This window comes from Podarcis bocagei (genome assembly GCF_964188305.1).
Source record: "Podarcis bocagei genome assembly, chromosome: 1".
NCBI classification, from domain to species: domain Eukaryota; kingdom Metazoa; phylum Chordata; class Lepidosauria; order Squamata; family Lacertidae; genus Podarcis; species Podarcis bocagei.
This window is the reverse complement of record NC_138125.1, coordinates 95,646,691-95,667,249: the sequence shown is the minus strand read 5'-3', so window position 1 is coordinate 95,667,249 and position 20,559 is coordinate 95,646,691. Positions and strand designations below refer to the sequence as shown.

The 20,559-nt window shown below is 43.2% G+C and overlaps 1 protein-coding gene across 14 annotated transcripts in view; it reads right to left on the bottom strand.

The window, feature by feature from the left end:
* The window catches only part of KALRN (kalirin RhoGEF kinase), a 501,553-nt gene that overhangs the window by 406,229 nt on the left and 74,765 nt on the right, over positions 1-20,559 (bottom strand). For 8 of the 14 annotated variants that reach the window (XM_081188021.1, XM_081188031.1, XM_081188017.1 and 5 more), the window contains exon 2: positions 10,898-11,128. The exons of 4 other annotated variants lie outside the window; for them this stretch is intronic. In XM_081188021.1, the coding sequence (XP_081044147.1) occupies positions 10,898-11,128 (231 nt within the window). The remainder of the gene's footprint in view (positions 1-10,897; positions 11,129-20,559) is intronic. 2 more of the 14 variants (XM_081188028.1, XM_081188030.1) reach the window with 1 other exon arrangement.

Genomic DNA, 20,559 nt, shown 5'->3' with positions numbered 1-20,559 from the left:
CCTCAACCAAGTCTTTTATAAAAAATTTGAACAACAACAGGCCCAGGACAGAACTCTGTGGCACCCCACTTGTCACTTTTCCCAAGATGACGAGGAACCATTAGTGAGAACTCATTGGGTTTGGTCAGTCTACTAGTTACAAATCCACCTAGTTACCTCATCTAGCCCACATTTAACCAGCTTATCTGCAAGAATATCATGGGGGCCTTTGTCAAAAGCCTTACTGAAATCAAGATACACTATGTCCACAGCACCCCCCTGATCCACCAAGCTTGTAAATCTATCAAAAAAAGAAATCTAATTTGTGTGGCATAATTCTCCACATGTGTTAGCACACAAATGAATAGGAAGCACTGATTCCTAACCAGGCAACTGATGTTTTAATAACTAAGTTTCTCTTGCAAATATAGTTACAAAAATATCTTCTGTCTTGACTGGTCATCTAACACTTGGATTAACACTGCATATTTTAAAACATCTGCCTAGTGCAGTGCTGGGCAGGCATCTGAAATACAGTTCCTACCCCCCACAAATGCCTCTATTGCATGTCTGCACACAATTTTCCAAGCTATTGACTGAGCATGAAAGCATGGAAAGAATCTTTGAAAGACGAACGACCATTTTCTCCATACATGCAAACATCACCAGCATTGCTGATGCCCTAGTGATGTAAAGTGCCAGGAACAGAAGACGAACTGAACTACCTTATACTACCTTATTTTATGTCAGGTTATTAGCCCATCTGGCTTAGGGTTCTCAACAATGATTGGCAGCAGCTTTCCAGGATTTCAGACAGGAATCTTTCCTAGCTCTACCTGGAGAAGCCAGGAATGGAACCCAGGATCTTTTGTATTAAAAACCTGTGTCCTATCCCTGAGTGACAGCCCCTCCCCAAGAACCTCTCTGCACCACCACAATAGCTTGCCACAAGATGAAGCTCATCAGTGTTTGAGAATCGAAGGAGGTATTGCAGTTTGCTCGTTCTGTAAGCATCAGGTGATATTTTAAGGCTTGAACTCTTGCCTGGCTTTAGCTTCAAGACTAAGCCACTCTCTGATGGTCCAAACCAGAATACCCAATTTCCCAGCTCATCAGTGTATCAGCTAAGCTTACCTTAGAAAGAGCGTCTCCATCCCCATCGTTCAGCCAGGACACTGAGGTCCAGCTCCGAGGGCCTTCTGGTGGTTCCCTCACTGCGAGAAGTGAGGTTACAGGGAACCAGGCAGAGGGTTTTCTCAGTAGTGGCGCCCGCCCTGTGGAATGCCCTCCCATCAGATGTCAAGGAAATAAAAAACTACCTAACTTTTAGAAGACATCTGAAGGCAGCCCTGTTTAGGGAAGCTTTTAATGTCTGATCTTTTATCACATTATTATTATTATTATTATTATTATTATTATTATTATTATTATTATTTCTGTTGGGAGCCGTCCAGAGTGGCTGGGGAAACCCAGCCAGATGGGCAGGGTATAAATAATAAATTATTGTTGTTATTATACCTGGCTCCCTGTCCAGGGCCTCCCTTTCTTTGCCTCCCCCAGACTACCTATCTGTCAGTGACCAACATTCTGCCTACCTGCCTTGCACATGGCTATGCTTCAGACAACTTGTCCTTAAACACATCAATTTTGCTTCATCCTAATAACATGGGGTGTGTGGTTAGGAAACTGGGTAATTAAAAGCATGTTTATACAAAACATGTTTATACAAAGTCAGGGGTAGCTCTCCAGATGTTGTGGACTGCATCTCCCATCAGCCCCAGCCAGGATGCCCAATAGCTAGGGATGGTAGCAGCTGTAGTCCACAACATCTGGATGGCACCATGTTGGCTAACTGTCCACTAAGAAATGTGCTTTGGACTGCAGCCATTGCGGCTGCAAAGTTCCATTTTAATTTAAATCATTTTATGAAAAGGTAGTCATTGTTACATGTAAGCTCAAATACATCCATTGCAGAAAAGTTCTCCATACTTGGTAGTGAGCCACATTTAATCATTTCATTTTCTAACTAAATTTAAAACAGACTCCCTAAGTAATAAAAAAAGACAGACTTGACTGTTTGGAATTTTAGCATGTGGCTGACATCCCAAATATGTAGGAATGGTCATGTTCACCACTGTTGGTCTAGTCTATTTGGCAGGAAAGCTGCTGTTCCACGTTCCACATGCCACAGAGTATTCAGCGTTACCACCTCACATTTCTGTTCATCGCTTACGTATAAATATATTCCCTATAGGAAGAAATCCTCAAATGATTAGTTGTTTTCAATTCTCAGTCATAGACTCAGAAAGTACTGTAATCCCAGTTCTGCTTTATGAACTGGCTATCAAAAGATGTGAATAATACACATAGCTGCTTGCTAACTGAAACCCTATTTTTTTCAGGCTTCTGTTTTCCAAACTCTGGGTCAATTAGGACCGCTTCATACATCTATTTTTAATAAAGTGTAATAATTACCGTATGGTGCCTGTTCTGCTTATCCAAAGTTTGTGCTGTAAAGTGATCTGGTTAAAAAGTGCCTCCTCGTGATAAAATGACAAATATCACAACCCTGAGTTCCAGTAGCAACTCAGGTATGGACAGAGAGGAGGGGGCAGTGGTGCTTATGCTTAGAAGGAACTAGGCTCAAGACTCACAACTGAGTCTAAACCCAACACCCAGGAATCCACTGAGCTTGAGCTCTCAAGTCTAGACCCCCAGAGACTGCAGTCATCAAGTCTGGATCCATCAACAAGTGGCATCCTCACCCCCACATCCACTCCCTCTGCAGAGGCAGCTTGCCAGGCCAGCCAGTGTGAAACACCATGGAATGCTATAGTCCAGGCCAGAAAGCTGCCCCTTTAAGGTTCCCTTAAACTTTCTTCTCAATGAATAGGTGAGCTTGTGCTACCTCAGATGAGAGAATTTTTTTTGGGGGGGGGGAATACTTTTTCCCGAACAAAAATAAAAAAACTAACAAAAGATTTTTAAAAAACCTAAAACCTTTCTGAGGAAAGGGATCTAACCCAGCCCTCCCTCTGCTATGCTAGCCTTTTTATGTGCAGGTAATATTTTTATAAGGCACACGGGTGGTGCTGTGGGTTAAACCACAGAGACTAGGGCTTGCTGATCAGAAGGTCGGCGGTTCGAATCCCTGCAACGGGGTGAGCTCCCGTTGCTCGGTCCCTGCTCCTGCCAACCTACCAGTTTGAAAGCACGTCAAAGTGCAACTAGATAAAAAGGTACCACTCTGGCGGGAAGGTAAACAGCGTTTCTGTGCGCTGCTCTGGTTCGCCAGAAGTGGCTTAGTCATGCTGGCCACATGACCCAGAAGCTGTAAGCCAGCTCCCTCGGCCAATAAAGCGAGATGAGCGCCGCAACCCCAGAGTCGGCCACGACTGGACCTAATGGTCAGGGGTCCCTTTACCTTTACCTAATATTTTTATGGAGAATCACTGACTAAAGTGTCCACTTGCTATCTGAAGTGGAAGTTTCCAGACACAGGTATACTATCTCAGCAAGAATTACGTTTCCATCCAGCTAGTTCCTGAAGTTGCTTTCACTCAACAACCAGGTCCAATTCATTCCCAAGATCTAGGGTGGAGATGAGAAGCGATCATGAGAACAGAAATTGGCAAGAGGGCATGTTGGGGAGTTGAGGTTGCCCATTAACTCCCAACTCCCTTTTCGAAGCAGCCCTGGCCAAGACCAGCTGATTACAAAGGGCTTATGCAAATTGACCTCTTGGATAATGAGATCAGTAAAAACTGTACAGAGAACAGAATGATTCAATATTGAAACTATATTTTGAGGGTTGGTTTAGAAAAGAGAAAGTAGCTGTGCTCTATGAATGTGGCCCACTTTGAACTGAATTTTCACAGAATGTGGATATTTGGAAACAGATGCCTATCAGTGCAACAAATAAACAAACATTTCGTACCAAGCATGCAGACGGGAAATATGAAAGGCAGGCAGGCTCCACAAAAGCTGATTTCAGAAAGTCACAATCCTTTTTCGTGCCAGAAAATAACTTTTGACAAGACTATTATACCAGCCAGCATTAAGGATAAAGCAAAAGGAAGTCATTTGATAACCGCATAATAAAAGTGTCTCTATTAACACAGGGTCACAACCCTGATGTAGCCGATCTTTTGTGCGCTCTTCTGCCTGGAGGACTCAAATTTGCCAACAGCTGTTCCAAAAGCCGCACAAGGGTTAAAGGGGGCCAAAGACACTGCAATAAAAGAGAGTTAACCATTTTGATTTAATTTGCAACTTGCAGAAGCAGTGCTTTCGGCAATAACACAGTGTTCTGGATACCTCCTGTGTAGCTGCTAAAAGAAAACATGAAGAGACAATCTATGCCACAACGATCACGACATTCTGTTTTGATACGGATCAGGTTTCTCCTCTGCAAACAGAAGAGGGCATCCAATGGATTGCAGACATGTTTTAAGGACTTCACGCCTCTGCCTGCCTAGTATCAGAATTTTATTCTCATGATCCTAACAAGATGTGGCAACAGCTACTTCCTTAGACAGCTTTTTAAAAGGGTTAACCAGGGTGGGCAGCCAACACCCCATGGCCTAATTTCACGTGGGTTGCAATGACCGGGTGGCAGGGGAAACAGGGGGGGAGGAGCTGGTAGAAAGATATAGAAGGTGTCCACTTTTAGCTCAGAAAACCACCCCCACTGCCAGTATGCTGACCTGGCAGTTTGTCCCTAAAGGAGTGCATCCCTTAATAGAAGAAAGAAGTTGCCCACTCATGGGTTAGATAAGCAATACAATAAGTTGTATTGACTGATAGAATAAAACGAAATCAATAACTGTGTGTTCTTACACACCTGTACATACTCAGAAGTAACCCAACTGATTCCAGCAGAGCTGGCTCCCAGATAAGTAAGTATGCTTAGAATTGTAGATTTACTTTTTCTAATAAGATCAGATCAGTTCAAATCCTAGAAGGCGATGGCCTAAAATATGAAGAGAACAGTACAATCTGAAAGCATTGTACTAGCCTGCCATACTAATGTTGTTGTTTTTTTTAAAGGAATGGTTTCCTAAGAAAAACTAGAGATCCTGTTATTTATACACCATGTTTTCCATATGTGCATGTCAAGAGGAAAGCCCTTACTCAGAAAATCAGACCACTGTGAGGTTCATGTGGTGTTTTAACTATTAATCCCGACACTCTTTCTAGCCAATAAAGGCATTTCTCTCCCCCCCCACACACATCTTGGGGAGGGATGGGTGGGTGTTTCTCACTTCCCAGCTCCTGACAATTTATTATTTGCTATATAAACTGTACAACCAAATCCAAGCATTCCATGTAATAAAAAGATACAGCTTTCCTGGACCATCTTTTGGCTCCACCTTGCAAAAGAACATTACAGCCTCCCACCAAGAGTACATAATTGTTCCCACTTAAACAGCAACATGTGCTTCAAGATCTTGATGATAAATAACTGAAAGAGGAAATAGCCTTTTTATCGTGTGTGGGAAAGCATCCAACCACCAAATAATGTTTTTTAAAAAAATCTGGCGAAGTAAAAGAAGAAGAAAATGGTGGGATGCAGTTGAGGTCCTTGTTCTCACAGAAGGTAGTTTGATCTAGCAAAAGAGACTGCTAGCTACAGCCTACACACACACACACACACACACACACACACACACACACACACCACCTTCCACTTTGTTCTGGAGGGTCCCCCAACTCTCTGGAGCTGATTTTAGGGGGGAGGTGGAAATAGGCAGAGATCTCATTCTCTCTCCTATTAGCACTCACTTCCACTCCAGCAGCAGCCATTCTGTGCGTGCAGCAGTGCCAGATTCCACCCAGATCATTTCATAAGAGAATTATTTTGGTTCCCATTTTCGGCAATGTATACATACTGCAAAGCAGAGTGACTCGGCACCTCTGTATATACCTCATGTATTTGATGGGACCTCGTTCAGCATCAAGGCCAGCTAATGCCATATTAGCTGGACCTAGACCAGGACCAGCGACCTGTGTCAAATTATGTGATGCCAATAATAACAGAATGGTGTTATTGAGGGCATGACTGTCTTTGTTCCCAAGCATGTATCTGCCTATGGGTTACACTACTGCTGCTTAAGCTGTATCCAAGGGTGTCATTCTGACTCTCCTTGAAAAGGGGGCCAGCTTATGGTAGAAGGGCATTGTTTTCTTCCTGAAGTACTGGGTCCAAGAAGACATAGGGAGGGAACTGCAGGTGGTTTGAAACAGAATTCAGATGAAACAGATGTAAATTAGTCTTGTTAATAATTTCCCATATAAAAGTAATGTTTTTACTGCCCGTACTGGGATCTACTATATATAGGGAACCAACCAGCCAGAGCTGGGCTATGGATAGATTAGAGTGCTGAGCCAGCCCTGTTTAAGGAACTAGCAGTGATAGCTCATTGTGGATTTTACGTTTTCCATCCATTCCTGTCTCTATGCTGTGGCAGCCTTTAGAGAGGAAGTAACAGTTGTAACCAAGGTGTGTCAACTGAGACATCACACCAAACATGCTTTTTATTCTGGTGTGCCTGCCAGTTACAAGCTACTGTTTGTCAACCTGGATATACTGCCAAGCTTAATAAACTAAGGTTTGGCATGATACATTATTTTAGCCTGCATGAATGTGACCAGAAGATGTAGGACAATTTGAGGCAAAACAGACAGCGGTGGGACTTTTTTCAAAATAGGAGCAATGACATCATCTGCTAGAGTGCCAGTGGCGGACCTTGGCAACCAAATGAGCTGATAATAAGGCTTTCAAGTTTTACAATTGTTTGTGGCAGATTAGTATGGAGGCAGTCAGAGAAGAAGGCAAGCTCACTATACAAGGGCAATCAGCAGGTCCTGATAAATTGGACATTATGCTATATACTACTACTTCTACACTCTCCCTCTCTCTCTCCCTCTCTCTCTCTCTCTCTCTGTGTGTGTGTGTGTCATATAGATATAAAAAAGGTAAAGGACCCCTGACAGTTAAGTCCAGTCGCAAACGACTCTGGGGTTGCGGCGCTCATCTCGCTTTACCGGCTGAGGGAGCCAACATTTGTCTGCAGTTTTTCCGGGTCATGTGGCCAGCAGGACTAAGTTGCTTCTGGCAAAACCAGAGCAGCTCACAGAAATGCCGTTTACCTTCCTGCTGGAGTGGTACCTATTTATCTACTTGCACTTTTGGCGTGCTTTCAAACTGCTAGGTTGGCAGGAGCTGGGACCAAGCAACGGGAGCTCACCTCATTGTGGGGATTCGAACTGCCGACCTTCTGATCATATAGATATAAGCAAGCACAATTAACACAGCTCCCTGCATTTTTGCCCACCCTTGGTAGCAGGGTTGTGGGGGCTGTTGGGACAGCACCTGCACTTCAAAAATTTCCATGACACCACTGAAAACAGGGTGGGGGGTCAAATACTTCCCCTGCCATACTCATAGGGGCAAAACAACACTTGTCATGAAAGCAGACAAGCTCTGTAGAATTAAAATCTCAAGCTTCACGTAACAGTGCTTGCTGACAACTGCTTTATTTTTATTATTTTTTAAAATATTAATCAGATGCTATTATTTTCAAGACTTCATAAACTAGGAAAGATTACTTGCCTTTATTGTGGGAGCAGAAGGTGGCCCATAGCCCCTGCTTTATATGCAACATGAAAAGGGAGGGGGATCCAGAAGCTGGGCTAAGAGCCTTTCTTATTGCCCTCTTCCTTCTTACCAACATGGTTTAAGTTGCAGTCCTCAGTAAGGATCTGGGTGCCTTTCAGATGTAAATATTTTACAAGAGGATACCATATGGGAGACGCAACTGTTTGTTTTTATTAGCAAAAAGAAAATCAATCTCTTCACTTTGTACAGGGGTTTTATGGACGCCTGGTCTACAGCTCTCTGCCAATATTTAAATTATCTTAGCTTGGATTAACCTCTAAAAACTGCTCTAACTAAAGATGGCCTCTAACTATCGAGCATAATTTAAAGATGGCATAAAAGGAAAGCAAGGCTGCATGACACTGGTGTTATCAAGGATACCTTATGTAATGTTTGAATGAAAACAAAGGCTAAGCTAAGGGAGGAACATTTGAGTTGTCTAATCAGCCATGATTGCATTTGAATATTTACATAAGAAATACTGTGTCTGGTAGAAGTTAATCATCAATATCTGTGTTAAAATCACAGAAGGGCAAATATAATCCCAATTGCTCCATGAACAGAACCAGTTTCCTGTATTACCCAGAATCCAATAATATTTAATACTTCTCTTGTAGGGTTCATCCTTAGTGTATTTTTCTTAAAGATGTGTTTGATTTGGTATTGTGCTTGCTTCATGGTTTTTCCCGCACTGTGATTTTTGCCAGCGCCTGCTTTTGTGATTCGCTGTCCCCTGCATGAAGCAGGGGAGAGCTGGGCAGGCAGAGTTAACAGGGGCTGCAGGAAACAAGAGACGCCTGGGCTGGCTTCATGGTTTTCCCCATGGTTTTTTGCATCTCTCTCTCAGAGAGAGAGAGAGAGAGAGAGAGAGAGAGAGAGAGAGAGAGAGAGAGAGAGATTCACAATATATTGCCAGGTCAAAAATTATGAAACCAATATCACAATATGGACTTCAAACCGATTTTGGACAATATATCAATATATTGCCCAGCCCGAGTGAGGAGTGAGGGGATGCAGCAAACTCATCTACACTAAAGGCAGGAATGCCAAGGAGGATCTGAACAAGAATATTTGATCTCATCTTTTGCGCTTCCCCCTCCCCTTTCCCTCAGACACAGAAAACTTTTAATGGAAGAATATTTTTACATAACACACACACACACACACACACACACACTTTTTCTCACCTGAAATAGTACTGTCCAATAAAAAGCTTTTTCTCTTGCTTTTACTGCAAAAACTCATATTGGGCTGGTTGCAGCACAAGTTGTATTCTTGGTGAGAGTTCACTGAAGCAATTCCCCATATGGAAAGTGTTACCATTGGAATAAAAAGGCATGTGAATTTTGCAGACAATATCTGTGAGCAGGAGCTGACAGAAATCTAGTATCCCACTATGGATGAGCAGATGTCCCCTTCTGTTATTGTTTTGTGGGTTGGATCTGGCTCATGTTCCACTCCACCTGCCTTCCTATTTTAACTTGGAGAATTTCTAAAATCAATTTTGGAATTGGTACATGCCCAGTTTGCTGCACTTTACAGTCCCCATGCAGTCATACCAAGACTCCCTTTTGGTTCAGTTTTTAATTAATGCACATATGTGCTTGTGTACTTTGATAATCAATAACGATGGGGAGAGATGTGGCTGAAGACTAAAGCAAATTGCAGATGCACAGCATACTTAGACAAGGTACAGAAATAAAACAAAAGAGAGAGAAGAACTGCAAATCGCTAATGTGTCAGTGCCACTCTGCAAACAGATCAGATTATTCAGCACCCCAAAATATACAGAGAAATTCAAATGGGGGGAATTTACTAAGCATCCCTATACCCTACCCAAATAATCTTCCTGCTTCATTGATGTGGATTTTTCATGTCAATGCCCACAAATCATTCCAACGTTCGCAAGGATTAAAAACATGAAGAAAGAACAAGCTCTAACTATGAAGTATATCGACTTCATTCAGTGGAATCCAAGGATTCCCTATTATATGAGGCATGGCAAAGTGGCTTCAGACACCAGATTAGAGAGTGACCAGCATTTCCCTACCCCCAATGTTATTTTAAAACTGAAGTTTATGCCCCCCAAAGGGTGGGCCAGCTACTAACTTTTTAGAAAAACCTCTCCCAACCTGGTGCCTCCCAGAGTTTTGCACTACAACTCCTATCTGCTCCAACCAGCATTGCCAGTACTCATGAATGAAGGGAGTTGCAGCCCAAGCCATCTAAAAAGCACCAAGTTGATGAAACCTATCTTGGCAGAAAGTCTAAGGGAGGGGTAGGCAAACTAAGGCCCAGGGGCCGGATCCGGCCCAATCGCCTTCTAAATCCGGCCTGCGGACGATCTGGGAATCCGCGTGTTTTTACATGAGTAGAATGTGTCCTTTTATTTAAAATGCATCTCTGGGTTATTTGTGGGGCATAGGAATTTGTTCATCTCCCCCCCCCCCCAAAAAAAATACAGTCCAGCCCACCACATGGTCTGAGGGACAGTGAACCGGCCCCCTGCTGAAAAAGTTTGCTAACCCCTGGTCTAAGGCCAACATTCAATGGAAGTTACTTTCATAGACGAGGCTTAGGATTGGGGTACAAAACACTCTTTGGCCTGAGCTATCCAACTGCGAGTATTTAATATACATGGGAATTTTTCAGTGGAACAGAAGCCAACAAAGGCAATTATAATTTCCACTCACAGACAAGTAAACACACAAGTTTCAAGAAACGGCTTCAGGCCCTAAAGTACTAAGTTCCTTCTATGCTAGCCCCTTTATGCCAAGAAAAAGACTACAAATCTGTTTGTGGAGATGGTGGAGACAATACATTAGGCAAGCACTAGAAGCTTTCCTTTTCTGGTAATAAAAGTATAAACTATAAATTAAATCCTGATTAAATCCCTGAGGCCTAGAACAGCTACAGTAACTCAAAGGCACTCAATGGACACTAACTTGACTAAAACTCACATATTCACATCCAAGTCTAACACTATTCATTGGACCACATTTTGTCTTTCACAACTTCGGGTCACACCAAGTTTCTCTCCATTATACTGTAAACATAATTATCCAAATAAAAGTTTATCTGGACACAGGCGTGAAAGAGTTTATGTCCAACTATTCAACACGGTCTTGAGTTTTCACTGTGTTCTTATTGTCAGGTTTGTCATCAGCTCCTAGCTGCAAAGGGCAGGGGGAGAACTAAACCCTCACAGGGGAACTCTCTCCATCCCTGGGGCACTTTGAAGTCCAAATGGTGGCTGACCTTGTTTTGGATTCTCAGGCCTCACCCGAGGGTGCCAACTGGAAAGATGTTCAGGTTTTGTAGTCTTCCCTGTTTGGAATACCTCTCTGGAAGTTGCTTCCCCCAGTTGTTTGTCTTGGCTTCTGGTATGGGAGACCTCCACCAGTTGTGGCAGTCTGGGCTCGGCAGGGCTTCTGCTGCAGCTTCTTCTGCTCTCTCGCCTTTGGGGCTTGCTGCTCTCTTCCCTGGCTGCTGAGGAAGCACAGGTGAGTCAAAGCTTCTCCCTCCCTCTTTCAGCTTACTTTCACATTGTCCTCCTCTCAGTCTGCTTTTTGCTTTCTTTCTTTTAGAGGCAAATCCTGGTGGGCTGATTAATGGGCCAAACCACTGCAAACCTTAGTAGTAGTAATAATAATAATAATAATAATAATAATAATAATAATAATAATAATAATAATAATAATGGAAGAAGACACCTGATTAATTAAGAGGATCCATTATTTCTCAAATTTAGAGCCAGCTACAACTTATATTTCTTTCCCCTCATATTGTTAAATTGATTAGATGAGTCATTTAAGTTACATCTAGGCTTTCAATTCTTTGCTCTAGGATGTATTGATAGCTTTTTTTTCCACAATCTTAGTTACTAAGCCTTCACAGAACAGTATGTGTGTGTGACATGCACATACACACGCATGCGCACACACATTCTAAGTGCTAGCAGCAACATTTGAGGAAACTGGTATTAGATGTTCTTCAAGCCCTGCTGCAGTTTCCCCATATATTACATATTTTTATATTTTATTCTGTTTTGGTTGAGCCTTTCAATAACGGTAGGTAGAAGTTTGGGAACGTTGATTCAGGTTTATGAGGGAATATATCCCATCTATCATAGCCAGAAATAGTCTCATAACCCAGTTGTGGATGATTTTATTAGTTGCATGGATGATGCTTTCATTTTATATGGGCAATAAATAATAATGTTTATATAGAATGTATAAAATATTTTGCATTATATTAATTACTCTTATGATTCATTGTGTTGGCCCTAATATTTTCTTCAGGCACACTATTTATGTTATGCATTATGTAGGTGTATATGTTTGTATTACATTTCTAGATCTCTTCTCAGCTATGCTTCCAAAACAGTTTAAAACTTATTTAGTTGTTAATAGAAGTATATGAGATGAGGCCTTCTTCTACTGTGTCGGAACACCGATTCATCTAGTCCAGATTTGTATTCTATGACTAGCCATGGTTCTCTCTCACTATCATGCTGAATTGCACTTGTAAGCGACCTTTTTCGGAGTGCTGATGTTTAAAAGCAGTTGTAATATGTTCCCTCCTGCCCACACTAGTCTTTCTGGGCTAGCAGTAGTTTCCTGGCAGTCTTCAGAGCCATATCATACAGAGTGCATTGCAATAATCTAATACAAAAGTCACCAAGGCAAGTACAGCAGTGGCAAAGTCCCTCCAACTAAAGAGAAGAAACAGAATAGCTATTCACCTCTCATGGAAGAGGTCACAAAGCCAAGCAAGGTACCGTATTTTTCGCCCCATAAGACGCACCGGCCCATAAGACGCACCTAGATTTTTGGGGGGGAAATAAAGGAAAAAAATTTTATTTCCCCCCCAGGTGCGCTGCGCTACACCAGGAGCTTGGGGCGTGCTGAGCTCAGCGCGCCCCAAGCTTCTGCGTGCCGGCAAGCAGTCCGCTAGCCCTGGGAGAGCCGCGGGGCTCTCCCAGGGCTAGCGGATCGCTGCGCTACACCAGGAGCTTGGGGCGTGCTGAGCTCAGCGCGCCCCAAGCTTCTAGGTGCGCGCAAGCAGTCCGCTGCCACCCCAAGCCTCGCGCACCCGGTGGGACCTCCTGCCGGGTGCGCGAGGCTTGCAGACACTCACCCGAAGCAGGGGGAGCCCTCCCGAGGGCTCCCCGTGCTTCAGGCGACAGGCTGCCGCCCCAAGCCTCGCGCACCCGGTGGGACCTCCTGCCGGGTGCGCGAGGCTTGCAGACACTCGCCCGAAGCAGGGGGAGCCCTCCCGAGGGCTCCCCGTGCTTCGGGCGACAGGCTGCCGCCCCAAGCCTCGCGCACCCGGTGGGACCTCCTGCCGGGTGCGCGAGGCTTGCAGACACTCGCCCTAAGCAGGGGGAGCCCTCCCGAGGGCTCCCCGTGCTTTGGGCGACAGGCTGCCGCCCCAAGCCTCGCGCACCCGGTGGGACCTCCTGCCGGGCGCGCGAGGCTTGCAGGCATTCGCCCCATAAGACGCACCCCGATTTCCCCTTCATTTTTGGAGGGGGAAAAGTGCGTCTTATGGGGCGAAAAATACGGTATTTAACATCTCAGCTCCTCCTGACTCCATGCAGATACAACTAATTAGATTGCCGTCTAGTGGTTAAACTATATAATGGCACTATCCACTATCCTGAACAAGAGATTTTCCTACCATCATTACCCATTTTATCTTTAATCGGCTTCAATTTATTGGCCCCCATCCAACTCATCAGTGATATGCAGTAAGTCACCTCAGTTGTATGTGACAGAAAGGAGGGAAGCAAGTGTGTGACAACCACACATTGATTGCACTGAATGCATGCCTTCCAGATACCTCTCTTGGTGGCTTCACATAAATGTTGAAAAGGATAGGAGTCAGCATAGAACTGTATAGCGCCCTATGGGAAAATACAGCAGCAAGCTACTACCACCACCTTCTGGAATCTTCTCAAAAAGTAGGAATTCCTCCAACTCCAACTCTGTCAGACAGAGAGGATCAATGGTTACAAAGGCCACAGCAGATTCAACAGTGTTTCCAAAAAGTATATTTCTGAATGGCTCATAATTACCTTCAATCAAAAGGACCCACAGATGACTCACATGATAGCCATTCTTTAAGGAGGCATTAAGCAACAACCTAATGGCTCTGGCCCCTTTTGGCATAGCAGAATAAATGAACAAATGCAAGGATCAAGAGCCACAATATCCTATTCTTCCCTTCCATTTCACTCACCTACAAATGGTATATTTTTAAAGCAGCAGACTATAAAGATATCACACAGGAGGTTTGAAGCTCAAAGCAGCCTTTGAAGTAAATTCACCTTCACCACCCTTGAAAAGGGCTGTGAGACTGCAGTAAGACTAGCTTTTCAAAGAACTCAACAGGGGGAAGCTCTTCCCTTAATGTTTAGGCAGATGCCTAAATGGTGAACTAAGCTCTTTTGAAGATCTCATCTACACAGGGAATGTTAAACCTCAAAAATAAAAATAAATTTCCTATTGGTTTGATATGCTGAGGCTTCTGCTGGCATAAAGCCTAAGGCATGGTAAGCCCCCTTCCTTCTCCCTTAATTTGTCTGCAATGGAAATAAAACACTTGAGACTCATTAGTCTGGTGGGCATGGATAGAAGCTCTCATTTTTCCCAGTGTTGTGGAAAAACTGAAATTCATACATTGGTTGCTACATCTGTTATTAACTCAGCAAAGTCAATACCAGTAACCTTGTTAACTAGAAACGTCTTTGGGCTCATATACCCAAATACCCCTGGTGTAATAGAATCCCACCAATGTCATTTGGTTGTGAAAATACTGATGTCATTTATTACCACTGGTATACCAATAGGTAAACCAGATGGCTAGTAAAACCTGAAACCTTTTCCCCAGCTCGTAGCCTAGAACAGATTGCTGGTTTGGGTAGAGATGATGGAGCTACAGATGCTAATCTTGCATTTGTCTTATACAGTATCTATGTTCTTTAAAAGCCAATTTCTGGCATAAACTTCTTCCATTCACAAAATGTCTCCTGGAATGCTTCTTGGAATGCACGGATTTCCTTTGATAGGTCATCCTTATTCTTAGACAGTCCCATGAATTAACACCACCTGCCTACAGAGTTACAGTGGTACCTCGCAAGACGAATGCCTCGCAAGACGAAAAACGCGCAAGACAAAAGAGTTTTCCGTTTTTTGAGTCGTTCCGCAAGATGAATTTCCCTATGGGCTTGCTTCGCAAGACAAAACGTCTTGCGAGTTATTGCGAATTTGTTTCCTTTTTCTTAAAGCCGCTAAGCCGTTAATAGCCGCTAAGCCGCTAAGCCGCTAAGCCGCTAAGCTGCTAATAGCCGTGCTTCACAAGATGAAAAAACCGCAAGACGAAGAGACTCGCGGAACGGATTAATTTTGTCTTGCGAGGCACCACTGTAGTTAACTTCAAGCAAGTTGCAAGGATGACTGGTGTGTGAAACTATCACTATTGTTACCAATGGGAGTTATCAGTTGCTGAGTCCAGTTCTATATAGGGGTCTCAACCCAGCCAAAGTTAGGGTGTATGCAAACTTACTTAAAAACCGTAGTTGCCACAATCTTTTCTACTTATGTTATGAGTCCTATTCACAGAATGCTGTGCATAGTTCTGGTTGGTGTTCTTCTTCACACAGTGCATACACTATGCACTTAAATGACACCAATTTGTAGTCATGGCCACCCATGTTCAGAGTAAAGCTAGCCTGAGGGATTTGTCTATTTTTCAACAATTCAATAAGTGTACTTCCAGAGTACAGCAATTCTAGCTCAATTGGTAGAGCACAAGACTCTCAATCTCAGAGTTGTGAATTCGAGCCTCATGTTGGGCAAATTATTCCTGCCTTGCAGAGGGTTGGACTAGATGATCCTTGTGGTCCCTCCCAATTCTACAATTCTATGATTCTATTTCCTATGCAGCTCTGTATGCAACCAACGGGACAATTTGGTGACAGTAAAGTCTTTTTTGCTTTCAGTAGGATTTGGTCATTATTTATTTAATTTCTATCCTGCCCTTCATCTGAGGATCACAGGTTAGTTTGCAGTGTAAGAACACAAAACTACATGCCATTATAACAAATAAAAACAAATGTGTTGCACCCTGATCCTTAGAACTAAGCTCTACTTATTCCAATAGGGCTTGCTCACAAGTCTGTACAAGGGGGGAAGGGAAATTCACAAACCTTGTTGCAATAGTGAATAGCTCCCTAGCATTGAATGAGTTGAACCCCATTGTTATTAATCTGAATATATTATATTGCTTTTTTTGCAGAAAGGCATGGTTCAAACAAGTGTCTCCACTTGGACTAAGTAAACCTATTTGCCTCTCACTATATGTGCACCACTCTTTCTGAAAAGAGGGTGGAAGACCACACACCTCTCTGGCAAAGAATCTCAACACTGCCTGAAGGTTTAAGCCAAGTGGATTTGTTCCACCATAGACCTGACCCCTTCAATGTTTACAGGACTGCAAAGCATCGTCCTAAAAAAACAAAAACAAAAAGAACCATGGTTCTCAGTAACATAATTAAGTACCATTTTCTGAAGCTTTCTTTTCTTTTCTTTTCTTTTCTTTTGTCTTCCTATGAAAATAGAATCCATCCTAGGGCTTGCATAACTTTTGTTCAAGTACATTGCATGATCTGATATCACAGCAAATGCTGGTACCTGCTATTAATTTAAACTAATAGGAAGCAATCCACATCATTCTGATCTGATTTGGCAGTCCCACCAGAAAAGCAATGCTAGGCAATTTCCATTTCAAGTAGGTTTTTCCACTCAAACCTCAGTAGTCAGAGTTCAGCAGACAGCAGGCAAAAGTTAAAATGAAAGATGATGGAGAAAGGATTTCTTGGGACTATCTGAAAATTGAGAGGTTACTAATGTTCAGCAAGCATGCTCCGGGCAGCACCCAGCTTTCTGACCTGGTGACCTGAACTATGTTTGTGCTTATAGTAAAAGCATTCAAGCAGAGAGTTGGGGAATGAAAGTCTCTATGTAGGAGAGCTTCCCACATGCTATTTCCACCTCCACCCCCACCCCGTTTTGCCTCATTTATTAGCGAGTATTACAGAAACAAAGAAAGTTGAACTAAGAACTTTCAAGCTGTTGTTTCTCCTTGTAAGCTGAATCCTTACATCTACTAAAAAGTGTTACAGTGATGGAGATGGTTTGCCTTTCTGGACAAAAAATACGTATGCCAGATCTCCTGTTCTTCCCTACTTTCCATTCTATGGCTTGATCTTACCCACCAATCTTGCCTGCATGCCTCCATCCCCAATTTAATTCCATAGTTTAGTAGAGATTTACAGTGTAAAAAGAGTCTTGAGAGAGCAAATTGAAGATCCACCATTCTTCTTCTTCCCACAGTGGCCAGCCAGCTACCCACCAGGGCAAGAAAACCTTTCCTCACTGTTGCTCCTCAACAACTGGCATGCAAAAGTACAGTGCCTTGGAAAATGGTATACCAAAGTGTACTCCTTCCTGAGTCCTCTGGTGGAAGTATGGGCCAGCTTCAGAACTCTACTTTTGCTTCCCCCATGGTTCACTTGTGTGCTTTAAATTTACAAAGCAGTTCATTATGAAGTCCATAATCGGCATCTCTTAACGAATCTAGGACTATTCAGATGCTTATGGCTGTGTAGTATGCACATGCATAGAGCGGGGACTGAACTGGCACCTGATGGCCTATACACATCAGACATAATATGTCTGTACATAACCTATGCATATGTAAACAGTGCACCCATAGACTCCGCCTAGGTATAAGGGACCCATGGGGGGGGGACCCAGACGTCACACTGAACATATATACTGGGGAGAAAGTAGGGCCAGTAGGAATAATCCCAATCCCTGCTCTGCATACATTCATGTTACACAGTCTGCACAGTCCTGATGGGTTCAAAATAAGGTACTCTTGCTTAAGAAAGTAAGAAGAGCCTTGCTGACTCAGAGGTTCACCAGGTCCAACATTCTTTGTAAGAATCCTTGCAATACACCTGTATGCTTATTTTTAACAGAATGCCTTGCTGAGTGAGGTCCAATGGGCTCTGTCACTATACTTCTATGGGTGTTTAGACCTTGCTTTGTGGAAAGGGCTTTGGTTAACTGTGCAATTTTTCTGGTTTAGGTTTGATTTGGGGTTGGTTTGTTTTTGCTGTTTTTATTTGTTAAGCAGATCAGATACTATTAATTTGAATTTACATTGTGGGGCACAGAGATTATGTCTGTTTTAGTACTGTTGGTTAGCAGTCTTGAGTCTCCTTGGAGAAACAGGGAGGACAGACAACTCTAAAATAACAAACAAACAAAGAAACAAATTGTATTTGATTTCAAAATTAATTTGTATCCTGTATTTTCTCCAGGAACCTCATGGTGGTGTATGTAATACTTATTTTCCCACAACTGCCCTTTGACAGATTGTGATCATAATCACCCAGTGAGCTTCATGGCTGAATGAGGATTTGAACATGAGTATTTCCACTTGTAATCTTGGCACTACACAACCACTGGCTCTTGATCTCCACTGCCCGCCCCCTTTCAAATCAAAGCTGGTGCTCAAATAGTATGTTGCAATCAGTTGCTTGTTTTCACGACTAGGGTTTCACATGAGCCAAGAACTTAACAAAACACCACAGTAGCAAGCAACTTCCAAAACTGCAACAGTTCCAACATTTATTTCCCTGACGATGACAGAAGTTGCTTGCTACTGTGGCAATATTTGCATTCTTTGGACTGTTTTCTTCCATCAGTTTTGTTCCACTGGAAGTTGTCAAGCAGAATAACTGGAGGATAACATCTCATAACTGATTCTGTCGCTAGCATTACACAATATTTTTTAGCAAAGATAAAGATTTGCTGAGCTCGCAGGCAGCCAGGCAGGCAGACGGCGAGAGCCCCGCGCTGGGCGGCCTCTCCTCGCCGCCGCCGCCCCGCCTCTTGCCGCCCGACTCGCCCGCCTCCCTCCGGGGATGGCGCCCCAATCGAAAATTTGACTTTTTTAAAAAAAATCTTTCAATTTTTTTAATTTTTCCAACGGCACACCAGGCAACATCTCGCGGCACACTAGTGTGCCGCGGAACAGTGGTTGAAAAACACTGCACTAAGGGACAACAGTGTAGAGATTCCATGTATGATACTTGTATTATATTTGTCTCTGTGTTAAATGAGGAAACATTTAGTCAAAATCAGCTCTCTTTACAAACCCTTTGAATTCAGTGGGAAAGAGTGGCAGACCAATCCTATGAATGTGTGTGTAGGCTGATTAATATTCTACAATCTTTTAAATGTGTTCGCAGGAAATTCCTCATGAAATATGTTTTGAAAGAGTCATTAACTGTAATATATACGGTATTCCTGAACTGGGGATCAAGTGTGATCAAAAAGGGCAAAAAAATCTAGCCGATATTACCGTTGACAATATCAGCTCCGTTGGTTTCTGTTTTTGTTATTAGCAGAGCATTTGGCTATGTGTAGTTTATTTTGTCAGGGATGAGGAATCTGAGGGCCTAAATGCTGTTGGACACCAGTTCCCATCTCCTCCAGCCAGCATGGTCATAGGGATGAGGGAAGTGGAAGGGTGACGATAAGAGCCACAGGTGTCCCATTCTGATGTAAGTCATATGTGGCAAACACAAACACTGGAACATCTATGCATGCTACCAACACTGAGAAGTAGAGGTTGAAATGGTCTGTTCTAGAAATCTATTTTTGTAATAGGTTTTTAGAAGCTCTGAAGTTCGTGGCTGAGCACCAAAGCACATGGCTTTGATCAGGCCTGCATAAACTGTGCTCAACCAAGCTGAAAACAGCTCACAAGCCATTTGGTATGGCCTGCCAGGTGCCTGAGGTGCCTTTGGTACCTCCTCCTATACATAGCTGGTGAGGCATATTTGGCTTGGTGGGTCACAACTTAATGTAGGTCTTCTGAGCATGCCCCAGATCAACCCAAATACATTCATGTCATGTCTCAGACTCAAAAACCTGACCCCAGTTAAATCAAACATTCGGAACTGCAAACTACTGCTGCTGTCTTTGTCAATTTTTGCCCCTGAACACCAGCTGCCACCTCAGTGTATCTCAAACTCTCCAAGTGTCCCTATTTTCCAGGGACATCCCTGATTTAGATAAGCTGTCCCAGTTTCTGATTTGATCCCAGAATGTCCCACTTTTCCTTAGGATGTCCCTATTTTCACTGGAGAAATGTTGAACTGTACGGAGTTATCTGACCCCCGAGCAGTCTGAAGGCAATGCTGTATAAGGAAGTATTTTTTTAAAAAGTTTAATGTTTTATTATGCTTTTATATATGTTGGAAGCTGCCCAGAGTGTCTGGGGAAACCCAGCAAGATGTGTGGGGTATAAATAGTAAAATTATCATTATGGAATGGGACGTCCCTGTTTTCATTGGAGAAATGTTGGAGGATATGGTATCTGCTTCTTCCTTTGCTACTGATTGATGCCATTTTTATTTTAATGTAGCAAAAGAGGCTTATGTACAAGCTGAAGTCTCCCACTTAAGTCTCACTGGGGCTTGTAAGTGCTTCGTTATGACCGGATTAGGATCAATACTTCCCCAGCTGCTGGAAACCCAAAGCTCAATCAAAATACTGCCATGCACACAAGTCTACTCAAATGTAAAGACAAACATGCTAGCCTGAAGCTCACCAACATCTTTGTTGCCCCCTCTGAGAGGGTAACCACAAAGAACGGCCCAAAGCTTTTTCCAGGAAGAGTGGAGCTTGAATTCTGGGCTCCTGGTTCCAGGCAATCTCTAGTGGTGATGCAGCTTAAAGAGAGTTTGGGATGACTAACTCAGAGTGACTCATATGCAGATTGTCTTTGTGGCTCAGCTTTCAAGTACTGTAATGGGCCACAGCCAAGATACTGGCTGG